Source organism: Phymastichus coffea, unplaced genomic scaffold, assembly GCF_024137745.1.
Source record: "Phymastichus coffea isolate CEN01 unplaced genomic scaffold, Cenicafe_Pcof_1.1 PCOF00148, whole genome shotgun sequence".
NCBI lineage: Eukaryota > Metazoa > Arthropoda > Insecta > Hymenoptera > Eulophidae > Phymastichus > Phymastichus coffea.
Genome location: NW_026706959.1, coordinates 244,339 through 267,431, shown reverse-complemented (window position 1 = coordinate 267,431; position 23,093 = coordinate 244,339). Strand labels below are relative to the sequence as shown.

The following is a 23,093-nucleotide window of genomic DNA, read 5'->3' as shown; positions in this document are numbered from 1 at the left end:
CATACGTATGCTTTACATATATGCATGAGGCTATTTTCCAGTAGCTATTGACGAGACATCTTACACGTGCAATTTCGCCATTAAAGATGGCACCTTTTATGCGCGCGCGCGGATTGAAATGCCGGGTGCTTACTCTGCTTGTAGAAATATTGTATTTCTTCAATTTCCTTCAATAAGAGAAAAACTGATGGTACGATTTTGAAAGTTAGACTTTTAACAAATTTTTAATAAAAGGAAACTACTATTTTTAATATTAATATTTAGAATATTTTTTGTTTTCGATCTATCGAGATAATGAGTTGTAGCAAACGTTGCTCCTTACACTTGCAGCAAAAACGTAAAATATCTCATATTTCTTAAGAAATTTTATTAGGTATGTATTTACGAATACAGTCAATGTTGTTACCTTAATTAACCAATATTACACACTCTTCTTTAAATAAAACGTATTCTCTAATAGATAAATTCTATTTTTTCTAACAAAAACATCACATCATTTATAACCTGTATGTTATGTACATAAATTTTTAGTGTACAGGTTTTTCATGTCATGGATAAACAACTTTTGCATCCAAATTCCTCGGTTTTGAATTATAAATTAACAAAATCTGCTAGTTTTTCTGAATTATCAAGTAAAAAGAAAATAGTTATAGAAAAACAATATCAAACACAAACACATGGAAATCTTTTAAAGCAGTACAGCTGTGAACAGATTTTTGATAAAAAATGCAATACAAAGTACGGCTCAATATTATCTATTTATTAGAAAAGGATAGCATTTGTATTGATTCACAAATAACTTATTTTATTTCAGCCAAATAAAAGTTTCACATACATACAAAACTGATAATGCAGAACATGAGAATACATGGGAAAAAACTATACCTGCTTGTGATTCCTTGAAAAAACCATTGTGGTTCAGCAATACTAATAATCAATCAAATTTTCAAAGTTCATTTTCAAATCAAACTTTGACTGAAAAACGTGACCTTAATGCAAAACCAATCATTTTACCAGCGAAACTTGTAATTGATGAAAATAAGTTGAATCAATTAAGCATAAAAGAAAAGTGTGATCTTGATGATGATAAGCAAGTTTACTTAAAAAATGTAAATCCTAATATATCTCCTAATTATCTTTTCAAAAAACCACTACTACGAAAAAATTCTGATTATGGAAAAATGGATAAGCTACAGAGAACAATTCCAAAAATTGCTCATGAGGAGAATAAATTACTCAAGAGTGAAGAAAATATACAGGACCGACTCGATACATCTCAATTGAAAAAGAGACTTAGGTCACTTATTGCAATAGAACCGAAAAAGAAGAGTAATACATACCTGTGTTGGTCACTAATGTTTTTTATATTACTTCCAGTTACTATTATATCTTTGGGATTGATTCTTAACACTGTAAAAAATCCTAATAGTTTTTGCACCCCACAATTCAACTTGAAAACAATCACACAAGAACTAAAAAAATATATTTATGATCAAGATATTGCTATAAGTGAACTTGCAAAATTTTTTATTGAAAAAGAAAACCAGACTAGTTTTGAAGTGCTAGTATTTGTTGGTGGAATTGGAGTTGGAAAATCATATACAGCTGAAATAATAATTAATAACGTAAAAAGTACCAACAAAATTTTTGATGTTTATCCGCCATTGTATAACAAAGAAGATGAAGTGTATAGAGCTCTTTCAGTGTGTCGCTGCAACTTTATAAGACTTGAAAATTTAAAGACTGATGACATTGTTGATGCTGCAAATTTTATAAGTAATCTGAGAAGACAAGCAGAAAAATTTTGCATTCTTATCTTAGCTTTATTTAATACTGAGGAGGTAGATCATAATTTGAAAAGGACTATAGATCATGATAGGTCAATCTCAATAATTAAAGATAAATTTGGAAGACTGGATTTGCAGCCTAATATAATGAGTTTCATGACATTGAGTCATGCGGCATTGGTGAAATGTGTGAAAGATGCAGGAGACTTCAATAAGGTGAAATTATCGAATGACGACATTGAGTACGTGATGCGTGATTTGCTGACCGCCGAAAGTGGATGTAAGGGAGCGTACGCAAAGGTTCAACTTGTAGGCAAAACGTAAAAACGTGAGTTATGTAACTGATGCGACTCCGAATCTAAAGTAAACAAGAAATTACACTGCATTTACAAATTAGTATTAATAGTTGTAATAAGTAGATCATGTGAAAGCGCAAGCATGATTGGTCGTTGTTGCAATGACTCGTTTAAATGAATACAGTTTCTTTCTTTTGACTGTCGCGCTGGTAATTTGAAATTTAACAAGATCTTAAAAAGTATTTGTGTAAAGTATACCGCTAGGGCGTGGACGACAACAGAATTGCAGGCAATTCGTAGCTTCAAAAGAGAAAGCAATTTGTATTTTTTGCGCACTGAAAGCGTAACGCTCCTATTAATTACTGGCCAATTGTTTGCGTTATAAAGCTGAGGGATAACAATAAATCAGGAGAAAGACGAGCGATAAAAATGCGTTATGCTGGCAATGCGTAACTGGCGCGGCAGCAAAGAGGAGCGCGCGAAAGAACCGCGAGACAATTTGCCGGTTGTATATTGGGGGCCTGCCGAATTAGGCGCTGCGCGTTAAATTAGCAGCTGGCTCGCACCGACCGCAGCCGAGCTATGTAATGCGCGCGAGCTTCCTTACGGCTGTAATCGCATTTCACTTTTTCACCTATTATGAGCTGTGTCGACAATTGGCGCAGGATAGCGACGAGCGGCGACTGTTGCGTGCGCCTTACATTCGGCCGAGTCCTTTTCGAAAATCCGCAGCTCCGCGGGGAAACGTTGCGTTACTCTATTACGCCTGTTATGCAAAGACGAAGAGAAAGAAACATGAACGAGTGAGCGGGAAAATATGACGCGTGCTACTCGATTACGATGATATAATAAAAGCGCTCTCTTACGAGATACCAGCGACTTTGTATGTCGTTTATATTAATTTCTATATTGAGCCTCGTCATTGCCAGCGTCGATTGTCACTGTTTAATAGCACATTCGATCAAACGGTTATTCAACTGTGTATTTAGAGCAAACTACTTATAAAAAAAATGGAGTATAACATTCGTGGCATCCTAACTGAATAAAACAGTCGAACTATGGATATTTGGATGATTTATTGCCCGTTCTTGAAAAGCTGTAATGAAATTGCTGCTCGCGAAAGTAGCAACACTTCAAAATCGCAATGTTTGGTATCGTCTTGAAAAATAACATGGAGTGGCGTAATGCGAGACATCAAAAACGTCATTTGAAGCAGAAAAAACCGAGCAGATGATTTGAACAAGCCGAGAGCCTATATCTTTCGAAAACGAAAGTTGGACAGCTTGGGATTATGAAAAAATGGAGGTGTCGGTGATGTTGGTGAGTGTCGGAGCGATTGCACTTATTAATGGAGCGAGCAAAAGCGAGCTACGAGGAGGCAGCAGTCGACGGGATTCGAAGGAGCGAACGGGCGGTTTCCTAATATTTGGCGATTGCGCGAGCGCGCTTGTGACCGCCCGAGGCGCAGTCCTGTGCCAGATGAATTTTCGCAGCGCGGAGCAACGGCACCGCGCGCTCACACGCGACTCGCCGCTGACCTTGGCTGACTAAAGGTGGAGATAAAACCGAAAGTGGGCTCCTGCTTTTTCCTCGCCGTTGCCACAACGAATCGTCGCTGCAATGCCAATGTCAGACGGCTTCGCCTGTATTGCAACCTCCCTCGTCTTCTATACCGACGCTCGTTCGCAATTCCGAATAATCAGGACGCGTCGGGCGGAGCTGCCGACCAATTATGACGTCGAATCGGTGCCACTTCGGCATTTTGATGCCGCGCGACCTACTGCCCATTCTGATTGAAATAGCACGCGCGCAAACTTTTTGACATTGCGACACGAGCGCAGCTTTTACCGAAGCGATAAGCCGAAAAAGTATGAAATTTCTCGTAGATCACGACTGTGGAGAGAGTGCCGAGAGAGATTAACCGCTATTGCGCGAGGCAACCAAGCAAGTGCGTTGATTATGGTTGACGGCACGCCGCAAAGTCAAGCCCAAGTTGGCACGTCTGTCTCGCGTGCGTCGCCGCGCAGAATCGAAGCGACGGCGATCGTCGCACAAATCGGCGAGAGAGCGAAAGCGCGTGCAAGCTCCCGACGGTGCGAATCGCGAGCCGGAGGCAGAGGCGCGGCGGCTTCGTTTTCACGTACGCATTCACCGGCGGATCGTTCGACTGAGCACGGCCGATGATGCAATAGCGGCTGACTCGTCGAAGCTGCATTTCCGCGGAAACGGTCCAGTCGCATCACGCTATTTTTACATATCTCTTTCGCCCAGTCGCGATCGTTTCGACATTGTTCGACAGTTATTGTTTCCCTCGGGCGCACATTGCCATCCGGACACAACGAGTAATCCATTGAACGCGTAGAAAGCCATTTGCCGTAACAAAGCGATCGTACTTATGTAACGCCCTTCTGATTATCCACGAGTGCGTTGGTGTTGCTTTTTTGTTTGTGTTTTCTTTTTCTTTTCGGCGGTGGCTTTAGGTGGGTTGAAAAAAATCGGCACGGGCTCCAAACCGTTCACGCCAGAAGGGACGCGAGCCGACCAAGGCATTGTTCGCAGTCGAGCGCAGCGGTGGTGGTAGCGGCGGCGGCGGCGGCGACGCAAGCGGGAATAAAGGGGAAGGAGGAGCCGCCGCGCTTGTTCCAGCCGCTAGATAGGTACGCGTGTACGCGCATACGCGAGTCGGTGAGTGAGAGGGAGAGCATAACGAGATCGGCAGGTCCGCCAGAAATTATAAAAGACCGTGAGCAGAACCGGTAAGGGAGCAGTCGACTGCCAGTGATCGGCGCAAACGGACCTACAACTACCAAGGGGCTGCAGCATCGCGTCGCTCCCCACCGCCGCTTTTTGTTCGCCAGTCCAGGTTGGTATACGACTCCGCTCGGCCGCGACGCGCGCGTCCAGCTTTCGTCGGCACTCCGGACAACTGGACACGCGAGTGCGACGCCGATCACGCAGTGTCCTCGCGTCGGGCTTCGCGCGTCAATCGATGAATATGCGATCCGCGAATCGGCTCGGCAGTGGAGGACGAGGATACGTCCACATACGGCGTTATTAGCATTGCAAGTGCGCGACCCGCGTGCGTGCATGCATGCATGCATGCATGAGCCTCGCGGAGAGGCTGCGCCGAAGCGCACGTGGTCGCGTATATCTTAGGTGCGGATTTCTCTAGGCAAAGTTACGTCAGGCGCAGCTGCTGCATCGGAGAAAGAGCGCCGGCGTGACATAATAGCGCAGTAAAGCGCGGCCGACAATTGACTCGCGGCGAGGAAAAGTGGGCCAACAAACAGTTCGCCTTCGGCGCACCACCAACCATCCCCGATCGGCTCGTCGTCGCGAACCCGAGCGCTCGCCTCGCCGTCGTAGCTTGATTAGCGCGCTTTCACCCGGGCGCAGCTGCATTCAAAAACTCGATTAGCCTCGGCGCATCTCGAGAGTCGAAAGGGCCGCGAGTCTCGCGAGCGCCGCTGTTCGAGGCGGCGAGCTCGATTGTCAGGCGCGCGTTACGTAAGCCGCTGACAAGCCAAAAGGAAAGGACGCGCCGGGCGAACCGGGGCCGCAGCGACGAGCTGGAAGGCCAAAGTCCAGCGGTCGGATTGAGGCAAAAAAATAAAGGGAATGGAAATGCGGCCGCGTGCACGACCGCGACGGGTGAACAACCGATCTTTACCCATAAACCCACACGCGAGAGCAGCAGCTAGCGCGCCCGTTACGCAACAGCCGCGGAGAAAGTTGGGCTCGCGAGACGCGTGCGTTGCTCGCTCTTATGTCATATCGATCCGAAAAGCGCATTACGCCGGCCGACGTAACATTCGCAATAATAACCGCGCGAGGCGCGCCTTTTCGGCCGATCGGCCAGCTCAGTGGGTCAGAGAGCGCGCTCCATTGCCGCTTTGCCACTAATCGGCAGCTAGCAGCCAGCCGCCAGCCGCCAGACGAGCGGACCACCGCGAGGATGGGCGCAGTCGAGTACGTGACCGAGGAGGACGTCTACCAGTGCGCCTTGCCCGAGGACACGCAGAAGATGGCCAAGGAGGAGCTCAGGGAGGACAGGAACACCAGGGACCAGGCGCTCGAGCAAGTGCGCAACTGGATAAGGATGCACCCACGCATCGAGAACTGCCGAATGGGTCAGTGGTCCCGGCGACGTCCCCTTCTCGGGCGCGCGCGCGCCTCTCGCCGACAGCCGCCAAAGTACAGACGCGCTCGGGCGACACCTCGATGATTTCAGACGCCAAGTGGCTGCTCAAGTTCCTGCGCTGCAAGAAGTTCAACGTGCCGATGGCCCAGGAAGCCATCGAGCGCTACCTGCTGCTGCGCCAGGTCTACCACCCGGCCTTCAACAACCTCGACATCCTCGAGCCCAACATGTCCGAGCTGCTGGACTTGGGGTAAGGCGGTCGCGCGTCGCCGAGCAACGAGCGGAGCTTCGTCCAGTCGCGACCAATTGACAGCCGCATTCGATCGTTTCAGCTACCTGTTTGCTGTTCCCGGCCGAGACACCAAGGGCCGCCGCGTGGTTGTCGCCAGACCCGGTAATCAGCTCCCGACCGCCAGTATCCTCTTCCCTCCCGCATCTCTGGTTCGCCGACTGCGGATGACAGACTCATCTCTGTCGGCTGCCCGGCGCGTCCTTGCGTAGAAGCCTCGAAGCTGCGTGACGCAAGCCCGGCGCTTATTAGCCGCGCGAGACTATTGCACTTCGCAATGGCCAAACTGTCTTGGTCGAAATGGACGTTCGATTGCGCAATCGGCGCGCCACTCGGCCGTTCGTCAGTTTGCCGCTCGTTTTTGACGCCGAGGGCCTTGTGATTATTCGCAGGCGTCTTCGATCCCTACAAGTACACCAACGCGGACATGTGCAAAATCCACGCGATCACGTACGAGGCGCTGATGGAGGACGAGGAGAGCCAGGTGCGAGGATTCGTGCACTTCGCGGACGGCGCCGGCGTGAGCTTTCCGCACCTCACGCTTTTCACGCCCAAGGAAGCAGTGCGCATCGTGAAGAACGGCGAGGTAAGTGCGCGCAACCTTGCGCTGGCCGACTGCCCGTGGGTCCTCGTTGGACGTCCCGCCGGTCGATAAACGAGCCAAGGCCGCCGCGCGCTCGCACAATCGCGACCCGACGATTTCGCGAGAACCGGTTCTCCCCCTCGGAACACGGCCGACAACGGGGTCGCAGCGCCCGGCAGATCTGAGCGCGGCTTTCTGCGCAGAGAACACTGCCGATGCGCCACAAAGAGGTGCACGCGATCAACGCCCACCCCTCGCTCAAGTTCGCCCTGGACTTCGGCATGTCCCTTATCTCGGAGAAGATCCGCAGCCGCGTGAAGATCTACACGAGCCTGGAGGATGCCAAGAGCAACAAGATGGACGCGAGCATGCTGCCCAAGGAGTACGGCGGTAGCGTTCCCATGAAGCATATGATCGGTGGGTCATTGGATTTGAACGCCGCGCTCGATCTCACCGTAGACGGTGTACTTTCACGGGCATCTCGCGTTTGGTTCGCAGACGCGTGGCGTAAGGAGCTGCTCGAGCTGCGACCAACGCTGCTGATCAACGACAAGATGAGGGTCCGACCGGAGATGTACTCGGACAAGGCGCGCGAAGGCGCGGTGTCGGCGCTAAAGGCCGGCTTTAGCTGTATGAACGCCACCAGCGGCGAGTCAACGATGCACGGCATTTGTGGCTCGTTCAGGAAGCTCGAGGTCGACTGATGCAGGCCGCGCCTGTGTCGCTACTCGCTCGCCGCCACGTAGACTCACCTGCGAGCAATGAGTACTCTTCATTTCTCATTCTAGCTAGATCATCGTAGACTTTATGATTTATCGTTATTATCATCACGCTGATGAACGCGTTGTGGGTTAATTATCAAGCTGTTATTATCTCTCTCTCTATCTCTCTCTCTCTCTCTCTCTCTCTCTCCCTCTCTCTCTCTCTCTCTCTCTCTCTCTCTCTCTCTCTCTCTTCATACCTTTCTTACTTCGCGCACGCAACGCAGGCACTGAGCTGCCACGCGACTTAAATTTTCACAGGGCGAGATCGGTAATGCGATTCGTTCTCTTACCGTGACATGCGTCTTCGTCGAGCGTTGTACAAAATATTTAGCGTTTAAGGGAAGTATTCTAGTTGTTAATTGTTAGACGCGGATCGAGGCTCTTCTTCTCGAAAGTTTTTTCCTCTCTTTGCTAGTTACAGGATTTAGCTATAAATATTGTATATCGAACAAAAGAATGTATTTTTTCGTATTAAACGCACACCAAACATCAAGAAAAATACTACTCTTTATTAGCCTACATTCTAATTATAAAGATTCATGATCACAGCCAACTTGCAACGATGCTCTTTATCCTCTTTCTGGCCGCTCTCAATTCCGGGATATCGTCCTTTGCGTCGGCCTGCAGATCCTGACAGTGAGACGAACCTAGAATCAGCGCGTACGAGCACGCGGCATGTCGTTACGAGAGTCATTAAGACGGCCGTCAAATGCATTTACCTCGAATGAGAATCGCCGGCGAAAATTCATTGAGGTCGCTGAGTACGGACAGCGCGTGCCAAGGATCCACGTCTCCGTTGACGAAGATGACGTTGCTCACGTCGGGCAGCCTGCCGCCGTAATCTACGTTGGTTTTGGCGACGGTGTAGTCCACCAAGCTTCTTTCATAACTGCAATCGCAATCGTTCGTGTCAGAACCTCGATGCTTTTACGGCCGCGTCTGATTGCCTATGTGGCTTGTTCACAGCTCCTCCTCCTCCTCCTCTCTCGCTCGCCCGCCACTTAGTTTACAGTCAAGCAGATACTTACTATTTGCCGAAGACGTCTGTGCATATGTTCACGAACAAGTCGAGTTTGACCGAGCTGCCAAATGCTGTTTTGTTGGAACTCGTTGTCTGATAGTACCTAAATGCTGCACACGTTTGGAAATACCACTGCCTCACTGAATCAATTGTTGCAAGAGTGAATCGAGGACGTTTGCTCAACATAACCAACAACGGTTCTTTTCAAAAAAAGAATAATGAAGAGGGAGAGACGATAACGAAGCACAGTCAATGCAGAAAAAAACCGATTCCGCGTTGTAAACGTGAATATGGATGAGATTAAGATATGGCCAACGATTAAGATTAATATATAGATGTCTGATATTACTTGCTCCGTAACTCCAATCAATCTCTCTCATTGACTCAACGAATTTCGAGTATTCTGCATCAGGGCATTTGACAGCTTTGTCAATAAGATTTGCTAATCTATCGATCGGTTCGCCTTTGCTCCGATCGAGCATTACGTCGCAGAGCGCACCAATGCTGCTTTTACCATTAACTACTTTGTTATACTGCACTGGACCAGCAAAAATCTATGCCACCGACAAAAACAAACCATATTACTGAGATATATCTACAAGATTATCAAGCTGATTTTATCATTGTCTCATCGATCTACAGGAAATACATACTTCTGATAAGAAATTCATTAAGAATCCGATATCGTCGTCAGACTTGATGTTCGGCGCTTTACACAGACTAGAATAGAATAAAAATATCATCATTATGGCGGTCATGAAGCTCCTGCGGGGAATTTTCATAAGGATAAGCCGTACTTGAAAATGGATTGGATTTTTTCGGCTCCCCCTTCCGAGGCCAATATTTCCTCGACGGTTTCAAATGCACGTTGAACTTGCGTTGGACAATCCGCGTCATATCGCTTTAACGAAGTCGTCACGAGTTCATAATACTCTGAACGTGGAATACACAATTACTTTCATGTGCATCGAATCGTTCAGTTTCGAATAAATCGTCGTGTTACTTTACCGTGAAATTCAGTTTTAGCGTACAGCGGAGCACTGCTCGCTACAGCACCCTGTTATGTCAATCAAATTTAGCATATTTATTACTATGACCGCGCAAAATATTACCGCATTTGCTCTTTTCCTTTTTCACAAGCCGGCGTAAATTTTCTACTGTACCTTACGCTTACGTCACTGCTGAGTTTGCTTACATAATTAAAAAAAGGTAAATTGCGGCGCCGCAATATGCGCATAAAATTGCAATAGTTTAGTTGGATGAAAAAAAAATGCAAGAATTTTCTTTTTTTAAGCTTGTTTAAAGTTGACCGAAGGGAAATCTTTTCGCTGCATCGAATTATTAATTGAGTTTTGTAGTTTGCAGCAATAAAACCATCGGGAATTCGTTGCGTCGATAAAGGAGGAGCTTATGAGCTTCGACTGAACGTTAGACGAAAAAAATAGTTCTTTGAAAAAAGCAAAAAATCAGAATAGAATAAATGGCAGGAGCCTTAAGGTGATTTTATCACAAATTGAAATTTTTAAATCTCGCAATTACTTTATAAATCCGTGTTTGAACTAAGTTTTAGGTCGATTATTCGCCTGGATTGTGAGATATCGTTAAACAATGAAAGTACGCTTCTTTTACACGGAGAGCATAACGAGATACGTTTTATTTTTGTTATAATTCTTTTTTAAATTATGACATCGTTTTGAAAAATTCAACGATACTACATTAGGCTATTTTATGTTACATATTTCCGTCTAGTTTCATTACAATAATCATCGGAAAACTGAAAACCGATGGTATTGCTATGCAGTATACACTGTATAACACTAACTATGAACCCTACTATTTTTATTGCTATGGTTTACTTTTCTATTTTCATTGCACATCATATTAACAACAATGATCACTTTATAGTTTACTAAAGTTTCATATTTAGGACCTATTTAATTATATTTTTTCAACTCGTTTTTACTTAGCCATGACAAAACTAAAGATTCCGATAAAACCACCTTAAAGATATAGTGAAAGAACAACTGCTTCGATTGACGTCTTAAATTTAAGTGGATGGAATAACTTATTTACCTGGATGAGATGAGGATACTTAATTCTGATCCAAGCTGCCATATTTCCAGCATAAGATCCACCAAAAACTACAACTTTTGAATCACTAATATTCTTATTAAACTTAATATTATCTATAAAGTTCGCGACATCAGCTAATGCTTGATCGACGTTCAAATACTGCATATTATCTGTGCTCATATTCCTGTTTTCAGCAAAATTTCAAGAAAAAATATTAAACAAATGCTAGCAATCTCTAATGATACTGAATGATATAGATATAACTGAATTTACTGAGTCGGTCTACTGTTCCCGTAATAACGATGCTCTGTATAAAACATAAGAGCTTTATGCTGCTTCGCGAGATCATGCATTAAGCCGTTTGACAAAAAGCCCGGATTTATCGTCCACTCTCCTCCCAGCATTATAAATATTGGGCCAGAATGATTGAAGTACCTGTCCTCTTCATAGTATCGCTAAATTTATTCGTGAAAATAACATGAGAATGTGTCTTACATAAGTAAATCTGATAATTCCTCAACCCTCATACTTGTATCATCTTAAAAGTTAATTGATTGAGTTATTATGATGTATTATTCATAAACATACCATCTGCCAGGTTCGATTATCGCGATGATTAAAATGATCTAAACGCTGTTCAATCCATTTCTCATCTAAAATTCGAGGTCCTATCCATATAGGCTCCTTGAGCCCTTTGAAGTGTAATCCATGAAAACCTACTGCGTTTACTGACGTTAACAGCGCCAATGCCAAATGCACGCAAAACCAATTGCCAATGGTCTTCATTCTCTCTTCGCTAAACTATCGAAATAACTGAGGTTGACAATAGAATACTAGACAATAGCTTGGTCGCTAATCTGAGGGGAAATTGACTCCGTGTCCAGCTTATAAATCAAATGATATATAATCTATCGCAAAGGCACTTGATAACTTATCAGGTTTGTTAACGTCAAAAAAACGCGCATGGTTTACAAATAACTTGATCATATCTATTAGTTGTTTCAGTTGAAAAGAACTGCTGTTTAAAAAAATAGATGGTATGCGAGAGAGATCGACGCAGATATCTTTGACTCGTGGTACAGATAATTAATACAAGTAATCAAACTCGGGTTATCGTAATCTTTGAATGACATCTTGGGCAATCGGAAGCTTGAGAGCCGTACACAATAATATTAAAAATATTGATGTACGCATTAGCTGTACACATATGCTATACTCCCGACTTGTTACAATTCTAAAAACTATTCGTGTTCTGAATCGGTCGTATCCCACTCATATTCTTTCTGGCTATTGGACTTGGAATTAGCTGTTGGCTTTGAATATTCTTGAGGATGTCTCTGCTGCGACTTCTGCGAGCTATTTTTCTTCGCAGGGGCCTTGTTGTAAGGCGATGCTGATCTCGATCTGGATCGAGAGCGTTGGCCTTCTGGGCTCGATTCACGCTTCTCGCTATCCCATTTCGATGCAGGACGACTCGGTGGTGGTCTCATTTCCTTTGAATAAAAATAAATATTGACGTATTAATATGATGACAACACCGAGGCAAGAAATTTTATTGACTAAGCAATCTGCAATTATCAACCTATCTAACCTTTGAGAAACTTTGTTCTCGAGGCTCGTGTTCCGGAGACGGGGGTCTACGTTTTCTCTCGACCGACGCAGATCTACTAGGACGTTCTATAGGACGCATCTCCCTGGGCCTCTCCTTTGGTCTCTTCGAGTTGTTAAATCCATCATCAGCCGGCGCTTGACGTATCGGGCTTCGGGAACGAGTCCTAGATCTGGTTTGGCCGCGAGATGGTGGAGAATGAGAGCGGGACTTTGATCTAGACATTGACCGAGATATGGAACGGGAGCGAGGAGAGCGAGACCTGGATCGCGACCTTGACGGTGATCTAGAAATGGAACGCGATCGAGATCCAGAGCGAGAACGAGGGGACCTACTCCTTCTCTCCCTACGCCTCATTTTGGAACCATAGTCGTCATTGTTGTCGGAATCTGAGTAGCGACGCTTGAAACGGTCATTAAAGTTGTGTTGCCTGAAATTAGCAAAATATTAGTGAGCGGGGCTTGTCACGCTAGAAATTCAAATATAGAAATGCAAATATTTACCTTCCGCGTCTGTCATCAAATCGATTATTGAAATTTCTTCCGCGTCTGTTATCATAGAAATTTCTATCATTTCGGCGGTTGTCAAAACCACCACGATTATTATACTGATTACGAGGTTGGAAATTCCTCTGCATTGGTCTGTTATTGTATTGATTCGGTCTTCCTCTGTCATGTCTTCTGTTATCTGGCTCTGGAGACTCTGACCATCTCCAATTACGGTCCTGATCACGATCTTCCCAATTAGATCGTCTAAAATTTATAAATACACAGGATTATGATCATTCCATGTTACCCACCACAGTGAATATGTTACCAAAATTATAACTGCAAATTTATTTTAATCTTTACTTGTGTATCTATATCTGCCTGTAGAAAGAAACTTTAGAAAAAAAAAATTCACATAGTGAAAATTTTACCTGCTGCTGCCTCTGCGAGAAGAGCTGTCTCGAGATGAATTTGACTCAAATTGTTCCTGTCTTTTTTGCCACAGCGGTGGACTCTTGACGTTGTATTCTTCAGAAGGATTCTTGAAAACATGTAGAAAATTGCATGAACTTCCTTTCGGGCAACGCATCATTCCACAGATGGCACCTCTCCACGATTTCAAATTGACAAACTCGCAATGCAGTTGTCTCCCAGCGTACCATCGTCCTTTGAGACCACGCAAAGCTCTTGCAGCCTCTCTTTCAGTATAGTATTCAACATATAGATTGCCCCTGAGATGAGCTTCAGTATTTTTGCAATATTGTAAAGTTTTGATTTTCCCAAACTTCTCCAATTCTGGTACAACATCAAAATAGAAATCACGAAAATGATTCCGAGTTTCCCTATGATCATACTCAAGTCTATCATCAGAGTGATAAGAGTGTCTCTCTAATGAATAATGAGTATAAAAGTTGGGCACAAGAATTACTGTGCTAAGACCAGGTCTCTGGTGATTACGAGAGCAGATATCTCCATATCTGCAGGCTCCAGTTTTTGTAAAAAATGGGCAAATTTCTTTGCCTGGCTGAGTCTCGCTAAGAGTGCGAAAAACTTTAGGAGTTCTAGACCCATCATCGATGTAAGCATCAATTTCCTTCTTCATTCGTTCAAACAATTTCTTTTGCTCATCCCTTCTACGCCTCTCGGCCTCCTTCTTCTTGCGACTATTTTCTTGCATGGCTTCGAATTCTTTCCTGATAATTTCCTCCTGAGCCAACTGTACTTCCCTAGCTTTGGCTTTGCGTTCTTGTAAAATCGCCCACTCCTTTTGAGCTTTCACCTAACAAATAGAAATTGGCAAATGTAAAACTAACTTAAGAAAGTACGCAGCACGCGACCAATTGACATGATGCAGACGCATCGTACACTCACCTCAGCTTCGAGCCAGGCTTTTTCCAACCTATCGTGTTCCTCACGCGCGCGTTTTTCCTCCTCTTGTCGCAAGTGCTCCTGCTCCTTGAACCAGTGTAAGTAGTCTTCACTCTGCTCGAAAACAAGCTGCAAACGTTGTTCTTCCTGATCACGCTCCCGGGCGGCTTTCTGTCGTAGGCGCTTGCGTCGCTGTTTTTTCACTTGGCGTCGCCAGTCCCTATGGCTTGGCCGCTTGGGAAGCTCGCTTTCCATAACCGGACATTTTGAACGGTTTGTGTTTTTCCTTTGTCGCTCAAGTTTTATTAAAAAGAATCAATGTATAAACACGCACTGTCCGCTAAGTACCCCTATATGCTTATACGTAACACCTACGATTGCAAATAAGCACTCGACTAGTACAACTGCGCGAAGCAACGCGGACAGTAGTAGAATGGATTGCGGAAAGAGCTAGATGTCGTCGCCACTAGCGCCAAACCTAAACCAAGCTGCCAATGATGCGCGTATCTGCGGATGGCGGCAGTACAGCCACCAATAGCAGACGACGAGCGCCATCTTGAAAATGCGTAACTGCGCATGCTTCAAAATAATTATTGTTCCTTTAACTGCTTATATCGGATGGATTTGTGAACTTACGGAATCTCAATTTTTGTAATTTTTTCTCATTTATTCTACTGACAATCAGTAGACTAAGTCTATTTTTATATTCATTCAGGTGACGAAGATAAAATAAATAGCCAGGCAGGAAGTCATAGTTGCGCCATCTGCAATCTACAGAAAGATTCCAATTCCAATATTCCGAATACAAATACTTAATCGTTGTTATCGACAATCGATTCTGCCGTTAACTCAGTCGAATCGATTAAATTCAAATCTTGTGGAATTAGTCGACAAACTAATCTTTGAAAATAATTGAAATTTTGCAGTGGCTTTCTTAAAGATTACTGTGGGATAATAAAATTGACGAGGAAATGTAACGAAATAAAAGTACTAGAAAGGGAAAGACAGAAGTTAGTACGAGTAAGAGTCGACTTCAATGGCAGGCAGCGTGTGTTCTCTGCTACCACGTCTTTAGCCAGGTAAAGTTCCGTTATCCTCGTAGCCAGCGGAACATTCAACCAGTCTTCGTTCGAGCTTACGAGGGAAAATATACAAGTGTCCTGTGTTCTGCTCAAAACTGGGTTATCCACCGTACACCATTTTGCTACTGTTAAAGAGATTTGCATTCACAGATGTATATAGTCAACTAGCTGCACTGTGAAATTATCGGCAATTAGGGAACACAGATTGATCGAATATGAATAGGGCCCGTAACGAATCAAGGACGAACGGCCAAGTCCCGAACGCCACTGAAAAGAATGCTAACGTCAATTTGAAGAGCAAATTTTGGGCCTACTTTTGGTGGTTATTTGGTGGTATCTTCGGAGCGCACCACATCTACCTCCGCAGAGATGAGCACGCGGTAGTCTGGTTCTGTACATTGGGCGGCTACTTTGGACTTGGTTGGCTCAGGGATCTCTTCAAGATACCCACTTATGTGGCCGACGTTAATGACCAACCTGATTATATCAAATGGCTCAAGTATCAAATCCGCATCCACAAAAAAGTAATTTTTTGACGATACTCTTTTTCCTTTTTCAATACAAACGACAAAATTAAAAGACCAATTTTATCCAAATAAATGAACATTCTAGCCGCCGTTCGCCACGCTTCGTTTCGTCGGAGCTGTGATGGTATCGTATTTGTTTGGACAGCTTGTTCTAATTGCCGTTCCAGAAGATGAAATCATTGGAATCAATTTCAAGCGGCTCATTATCCTAATACCACTTGCTGTAGCGTACGGTGAGTTTAATGTAAAAATAAAACATTCCATTTTAAAACTGATATAGCTACGCAATCACGTACAAGGCAAGTTTTACGATAATTTTCTTTAGATAAGAGCAAAGTGCTCGCGTGTATTCCATGCATGTACTAATACAACCCTCCTCTTCTAAAAAAAAAGAGAACCTAACAACGTAAAGCCAGTTTATTCATCATCTGATTCGCTGAAAAATATAGTCACGTGATTAGTTGTTATGTGATAGTATATGTTGTATACGCTTATGAATGATTGCTGCAGATTTTCCTGGACGATTAATGTTCAAAAAATGTATCAGTATATCAAAGATGAATGGAAGTATAGTTGGCATGAATTTAATATGAATTGACAGCTATTTTAATTATAATAATCTCAAAATAATGACCGACTGATACCTCAGCAGAGAAATTAATTGAACTAAGTTTAACTTTAAATAAATAAAGTAGGCAATAAAAGATATAAATTGACAGATTATTACGATAAAATATGGTACAGTTTCGGCTTTATTAAGTTACGTAGGATATTAAATTTTTTTTTGAAAAGGTGCAAATCATAGCTTTGCTAATTATAGCGTTCTATACCGAAGTATGTTATTTACTTCGTGAAGAATGTGACTATAAAAAGATTTAATGTTGTTCGAACTTCTAATACATTTGTTATCATTTTTTTAACTTTTAAATGGTGATTTTCAATATACAACTTGCGATGATAAAAACTTAAAACTTCATTGATAATATTTTCAAACTATGAGTATCAACGTAACTGCTACCAGTAAATAATGTCGCCGACTATATCTCATATCAAATCCAAAGAATATTTAATCCAAATTGAACTTTTATATTTTCATTTTCACCAATAAAAGGTTTGATTTATATTCGTGCATTAAAATGAACGCAAAAAAAAAACGATGAGCGCGCATAGCGTGCTAAATATTACTAGTGTTAACAAAGACTATAGAAGTAAAGGCAGTTTTATTCCCTCATTTATTTTTGCAAAGCTATGCAAAATTACTTTGAAATAATATATGGGTGTTCACATCAATCAAACGAACAAATAGAAGTCTATGAAAAAATGAGACGAGACATAAAATAAAGCTATTTCGGCAAATTGTCGGACTATTAATAAACGATTGAATATCCATCCAGGAACGTGGCTAGTTGGAAATATAGGCCGAGAACAAGGCTCGATATGGCCATCCTTGATAGTGTCGTACCTGTGTTACCCGACGCTTTACTTTATCGGAGACGAGAGCACTTGGCTGGGCATTATGGTTATTTCATCGACTCTCAGTTTTGATTCATTTTCCAAGGAGTGGAGATTGAGAAGAAGGAAAATAAAGAGCAGCTCCCGTAGGATCGGTTTTTTTGTCATGTTTGCCCTTGTCTACGGTGGACTCTGGAGCAGTTACTTTTATTTCAATGCAACCCTTACCAATAGCGAGGGAGAGGAAATCAAGTTGTCCGAATCCATAAAACACCTCTTCACCTCGCCTATATGGCTTGATCTGAAGGTAATCCTGCTTCTTGCTTGTGATTATTTTCATTTGCCGATAAATCGATAAGCGCGCATTAGTTTTTATTGAAAAAAGGACGCATAAACGAAGGATTATTTTTAAATAGACGTGTCTCGAAGAAACGTGGATTCAAGCAAAACACCAAGGCTTTTGGGCGACCTGGCGACAGTTGATTGACCTCACGGACCCACGCGGAGAGATCAACGCCTACAAGGTGAGCATTAAACAAACCCTCATAGCCCGCTGTTGTATCTAAAGAATAACAAGAGCCGAACTGGGATGCGCAGGTGTTGGGTTTGTCTCAAACCGCCTCGCAAAGCGAGGTAACCGCAAAGTGGCGTGCATTGTCCAGGGAGCACCATCCAGACAAAGTGAAGGGCACAGAGGACGAGCGTCGAGCGGCACAAGACAAATTCCTCGAGATCCAGCAAGCTTACGAAATTCTCTCAAGCGCCAAAAATCGCCGACAAAGAAAAAACAAAAAATCCGACCACAGTGGATCCGAAACATTTGTAAGTCAATAATGATTTTTGTGACGCTTCAAGACTGATTCCGTGCTCCGACTCCCTGTTTGCGATCATTTGTAATGATTCGTTGGTTCTCGGCTACGATCGCATTGACAAATTTACATAAATTACTATTGCATTTATATTTGATATGTTGGAACGAATGTATTTAAACAAATATATATTAACAGTTTATGTATATAAGATAACAGTTTGACGTTTCTCCGTACAAAAATGCCTGGATCAAGCTTGTATATTGTACACTTTTGTATGATAATAATGAACCTGGTCAAAGTCGCTAGATGATAACAATTATACATATATCAATGTATAGGATATTTCCGCCGTGTATAATACTCTATCGGCAGAGAGACAGCGGGTACTTGTGTAAAAATTGATCATGCACATAGTATTTGTTGTTTACAATTATAACAATAATTTGATTGGCAACGAACGAAATATATGATGTATATGCATGTGACCAATATATTAACAAGTGAAAGGCAGTGTCATCTTACATATATAAAGTAATAAATCATGGATGACAACGATGGCAACACGCGGGTGAGTAAGACGCAATGTATACAGGAAAGGAGATTTTCAATATTCATTATAATTTTTATGTAAATATTTTTTTCAGTAAACTAAGTTGTTATTAGATGCATTTGCTATTAAAAATAAGTTGATTTAGCATGTTACAATCATTCTGTTGTATGCATAAACGTATATGTAAAATCTATATCAACTTTTTAATTTGGCAGAAATAGTTTAAATTAAGAAATATAATTCTTCTTTAATTATTTGAAATAGAATTCAATATTGAAATTAATTTCATTTCCACTATATCCAATTATCAAGCGTTGTTGGACTTATTTGAATTGTTACCATAAACAATTGATTTCTGACGTTTTTAATTTTATGTTCAATCATGATAGCTAGTAAAATATTAATTTTTAAATATAAAAATTCTCTGACAAATAATACTTAATATTTTTTTACAAGCGCGAGTAAAATTAAGATGACATAATTATTGTATATTAATATGCTTAGAAAGAAATATATTATTTTAAATAATGAATCTATTATATATTATCTATTGTGATTAATTAGATTAAATCACCTTTTTTGTGAAATATTTTCAATTCAAAAAGAGAAACGCTGCACTGGCGGAATGCTATCGTAAAGAGCAAAAAGTTTTTTTGTTTTTATGTTTGGCAGTTTAATAAGCTACACGCCAGATCAATACAATAGCTGGGCGATATTAACATAATTTTCAACTAAAAACTAATTAATTCAGATGAGCACAAACGCCATTCATCTAAGTATTTATATAATTTTTCATGCCGATATTTAGTTTTAAAAGCATTGATATTATTGAAATAAGTTTGCCATTCCAATTTATAGAGGAATTAAATCTTCTTCAACACAACTGCTTAGAATTGCTAACAATCATTAAAAATAATTATTAACTCAAAAACAAGTATTTCAGATAATCGTAGGTATAATTTATAAAAGCATACTTACCGTTATAAATATTTAAATGGTTATAAATATTTTAAAAAATTGTCAATACAAATGGAGATAAATATCAACTAATGAATTAATTCATTACAGCTGTATTGTTTGCATAGATATGAAAATATTCGTCAAGGTGAAAACAAATCTTAATTATTTTTTTTTAATTTTATAAATCTGTACTTTGTATGTGTATGCATGATATTATTTATACACTTTTGTTTATTCTGATATTTTATTCAGCTGTTTCAATAGGTGATATAGCCTGACAATAATCCTGACAATAACTGAACAATCCTACCGTAAACAACGTAAGGGGCTCACGTGAATCTATTTCGAGACCTTACATTGTCGAATTCTGATGCGCGATGTTGCAAATTGCTTATGTTACCACATAGACCTATGTTTTTCATAAAAATTACTGCGAGATAAGTAGAGGTTACTTCATCGTTATTTTCTTTTCATTCAAACCTCATGTACCCTGATAACATACTATAACCGTTTCGATTAAGATATTTAATTGAAGTATTCATCATACAAGGTAATATTTGTAAGAATTTGAAAGAATTGTTATTTTACAAAATGAACTAAATCTATTTCACGTATTTGTGGACAGATTTCATATACAAATTATAATAAATAATTTGATGAAATGCGCTGACGCTTGTTTTTTATACTGTTCAGAACATTTGGTTCGACCAATGGTGATGCTGGCTTTCTGCGATGAAATTGCAACGTGATATCGTAATTTTGAGATAAAACTGTTATGCGATAAATCTAGATGAAAATGGTAGCACTACGTGATTCTCGACGGCTGCGATTGGAACAAATCTCAATCTCGAAACGGTTGTTAGTACTGCTATCAAAAAAATTGTTTTGGCCTCGTTGCCTATAGAGCATGAAACGAGTCCATTTTGTTTTCTTTTATTAGCATATTTTATCTCGAAAATAACATTGAAGCGAAAAATTCCTTTAATTAAATTGCGGATTCGATGATTTTCAGAGAATTTTCCATTCAGTGGCAACTAAGGAGTCCGATGGCATAGTATGCACGCAATACAGTCCGGCAACTTATACAAGTTCTTTTCACCATCGCAGTTCAATAATAAAAACGCGAAATAACAAATTTTGTAAGTTAGACAAGTTACGGTTGTGCGAATGTAAAACTACACTCATTTAACAAAAAGGATTCAATGCCAAATTTCACGAAGATAACTTAAAAATCATAATCATGCAAGAGGCTCATACACATTCCAAATAAAGATCTTCACTATATCTTGAGGTTCCGTGGCCCTTTTGGCCAGCAGAACGTTGAAACAGTCTTTGCTCGAGCCTACGTAGTAAATTATCCATCTGCCCTGTGCTGCGCATAAAACTGGGTCATCGGTCGGTCCTCCTGTGCGTGAGCATTGTCGCGCGCACGAGCGTAGCATACTTTCGAGCACAATGCCAAGGCCTTACCAGCTACACCTGTTGCTCCAGTCTCGGTGCTTATGTCATTTCAAACTTAGCCGGAAAACATCAATACTCTCTACCAAGAACACTAGCTGGCAATCTAATAGTTTGCCACTCGCCGCTGGAAATGACGTTCACCGTCTTGCTATGGACAAAGTGATTCGTATTCGCGTATTTATACAGATGCACATAGTTGGCTAGCTATACTGTGGAGCCGCCGGCAACGAGGCAAAGCAGATTGAACGATAATAAAAAGGGCCCAGACCGAACCGAAGACGAACGCCAAACACATCTACTTTTGATGGCTGATTGCCGGCATTTTCGGGCATAGCAGGTCTACCTCAGCGACCGGCCGTCTGATTCTGTAGGTTGAGCAGCTGCGTTGAACTTGGCTAGCTCAGGAACCTCTTCAAGAAAATTACTTACGTGGCCGACCCTAACGACCAGCATGATTACATCGATTGGTTGAAGCATCAAGTCCGCTTCAACAAAAAAGTAATTTTTTGACGATGCTCTTTTTACTCTTTGAATACAAACGACAAAATGAAAAGGATAATTTAATGCCAACAAATAAACGTTCTAGCTGCCGTTAGCCACGCTTCGTTTCGTCGGAGCTATGACGATACAGTATTTGTTTGGATAGTTTATTCTAATTGTCATTCCAGAAGACGAAATCAACGGAATCAATTTTAAACCGCTCATCATCCTAATGATGAGTTTAGCAAACGAAATGTTCCTTTTTATACTGATTTTTTTTAATATAGCGCAGTCAAGTACAAGGGAAATTTAATGATAATTTGCTTTAGATCAGAGTAAGGTGCTCGCGTGCATTTCATGCATACGCTAATACAATGTCGACACATCTAAGAATGAAGGCAGTTTTATTCCCTCGTTTATTTTTGCGCAGCTATGCAAAATTACTTTGAAATAATATATGCGATGATATATTATTGAACGAACAGTAGTCTATGAGGAATGAGTCGAGACATAAAATAATGTTTTATTCGTCGATTGTCGGACTAATAATAAACGATTGAATATCCATCCAAGAACGTGGCTAGTTGGAAATGTAGGCCGAGAACAAGGCTCGATATGGACAGCCTTGTTTGCGTCGTACCTTTGTTATTTGACGCTTGACTGCATCGGAGACGAGATCACTTGGCTAGGCATTATGGTTATTGCATCGAATCTTAGTTTCAAGTTATTCTGCATCTTCCGTAGGACTGGATTTTCCGCGGCTCTTAGCAACACCGAGGAAGAAGAAATCAAGCTGTCCGAACCCATAAAACACCTGTTCACCTCGCCCATATGGCTTGATCTGAAGGTAATCCTGCTACTCGCTCGTGATTATTTTCATTTGCCGATAAATCGATAAGTTCACACTGGTTTTTCATTGAAAAAAGGAAGCGTAAACGAAGGACTATTTTAAAATAGGCCTGTCAGGAAGAAACGCAAATTCAGGCAAAACTCAGGCAAAAAGGCTTTCGAGTGACCTGGCGACAGTTGATTGACCTCACGGATTCACGCGGAGAGATCAATGCCTACAAAGTGAGCATCAATCTAACCCTCGGAGCCCGCGGTCGTATGTAAAGAATAACAAGAGCCGAACTCGGATGCGCAGGTGTTGGGCTTCTCGCAAACCGCCTCGCAAAGCGAGGTAACCGCAAAGTGGCGTGCATTGACCAGCACCACCCGGACAAAGTGAAGGCCACGGAGGAGAAGCATCGCGCGGCACAAGACAGATTCCTCAAGATCCAGCAAGCCTACGAGATTTTCTCAAAAATCGGCGATAGAAAAAACAAAAAGTACGACGACAGTTGATCTGAA

The 23,093-nt window shown here is 42.0% G+C and overlaps 5 protein-coding genes and 1 pseudogene across 9 annotated transcripts; 4 read left to right on the top strand and 2 right to left on the bottom strand.

Moving 5' to 3' along the window:
- Window positions 1-302: 302 nt before the first annotated feature.
- On the top strand, window positions 303-3,142 carry LOC131672366 (uncharacterized). 2 transcript variants are annotated; one of them, XM_058949545.1, is made up of 3 exons: window positions 303-373; window positions 532-738; window positions 815-3,142. In XM_058949545.1, the coding sequence occupies exons 2-3, from the start codon at window positions 551-553 to the stop codon at window positions 2,109-2,111; spliced, it is 1,485 nt and encodes a 494-aa protein (XP_058805528.1). In that variant the 5' UTR covers window positions 303-373; window positions 532-550; the 3' UTR covers window positions 2,112-3,142. The 2 variants fall into 2 exon arrangements, with proteins under 2 accessions (XP_058805528.1, XP_058805530.1); XM_058949547.1 differs by having other exon boundaries at window positions 307-373; window positions 539-738.
- Window positions 3,143-4,620: 1,478 nt separating this feature from the next.
- LOC131672367 (alpha-tocopherol transfer protein-like) lies at window positions 4,621-8,047 on the top strand. Of its 3 annotated transcripts, none has more exons than XM_058949550.1 (7): window positions 4,621-4,946; window positions 6,001-6,213; window positions 6,315-6,474; window positions 6,557-6,618; window positions 6,906-7,099; window positions 7,300-7,513; window positions 7,595-8,047. In XM_058949550.1, the coding sequence occupies exons 2-7, from the start codon at window positions 6,039-6,041 to the stop codon at window positions 7,798-7,800; spliced, it is 1,011 nt and encodes a 336-aa protein (XP_058805533.1). In that variant the 5' UTR covers window positions 4,621-4,946; window positions 6,001-6,038; the 3' UTR covers window positions 7,801-8,047. The 3 variants fall into 3 exon arrangements, with proteins under 3 accessions (XP_058805533.1, XP_058805532.1, XP_058805531.1); XM_058949549.1 differs by having other exon boundaries at window positions 5,998-6,213; XM_058949548.1 differs by having other exon boundaries at window positions 5,994-6,213.
- Window positions 8,048-8,339: 292 nt separating this feature from the next.
- Window positions 8,340-11,747, bottom strand: LOC131672365 (putative serine protease K12H4.7). 2 transcript variants are annotated; one of them, XM_058949543.1, is made up of 10 exons: window positions 11,543-11,747; window positions 11,228-11,409; window positions 10,955-11,138; window positions 9,890-9,938; window positions 9,679-9,814; window positions 9,535-9,601; window positions 9,231-9,435; window positions 8,889-9,081; window positions 8,580-8,749; window positions 8,340-8,507 (listed from the first exon to the last, which is right to left on the bottom strand). In XM_058949543.1, the coding sequence occupies exons 1-10, from the start codon at window positions 11,738-11,740 to the stop codon at window positions 8,404-8,406; spliced, it is 1,488 nt and encodes a 495-aa protein (XP_058805526.1). In that variant the 5' UTR covers window positions 11,741-11,747; the 3' UTR covers window positions 8,340-8,403. The 2 variants fall into 2 exon arrangements, with proteins under 2 accessions (XP_058805526.1, XP_058805527.1); XM_058949544.1 differs by having other exon boundaries at window positions 8,889-8,991.
- Window positions 11,748-11,757: 10 nt separating this feature from the next.
- Window positions 11,758-14,888, bottom strand: LOC131672364 (U2 small nuclear ribonucleoprotein auxiliary factor 35 kDa subunit-related protein 2). The gene is made up of 5 exons (XM_058949542.1): window positions 14,423-14,888; window positions 13,483-14,330; window positions 13,067-13,315; window positions 12,546-12,993; window positions 11,758-12,447 (listed from the first exon to the last, which is right to left on the bottom strand). Exons 1-5 carry the CDS (start codon window positions 14,672-14,674, stop codon window positions 12,196-12,198), a joined length of 2,049 nt encoding a protein of 682 aa, XP_058805525.1. The 5' UTR covers window positions 14,675-14,888; the 3' UTR covers window positions 11,758-12,195.
- A 444-nt stretch (window positions 14,889-15,332) lies between these two features.
- Window positions 15,333-21,702, top strand: LOC131672358 (dnaJ homolog subfamily C member 22-like). Its single transcript, XM_058949530.1, has 5 exons — window positions 15,333-16,025; window positions 16,114-16,261; window positions 17,423-17,787; window positions 17,897-18,004; window positions 18,078-21,702. Exons 1-5 carry the CDS (start codon window positions 15,717-15,719, stop codon window positions 18,312-18,314), a joined length of 1,167 nt encoding a protein of 388 aa, XP_058805513.1. The 5' UTR covers window positions 15,333-15,716; the 3' UTR covers window positions 18,315-21,702.
- Window positions 18,847-23,087, top strand: LOC131672336 (uncharacterized; annotated as a pseudogene).
- Window positions 23,088-23,093: the final 6 nt, after the last annotated feature.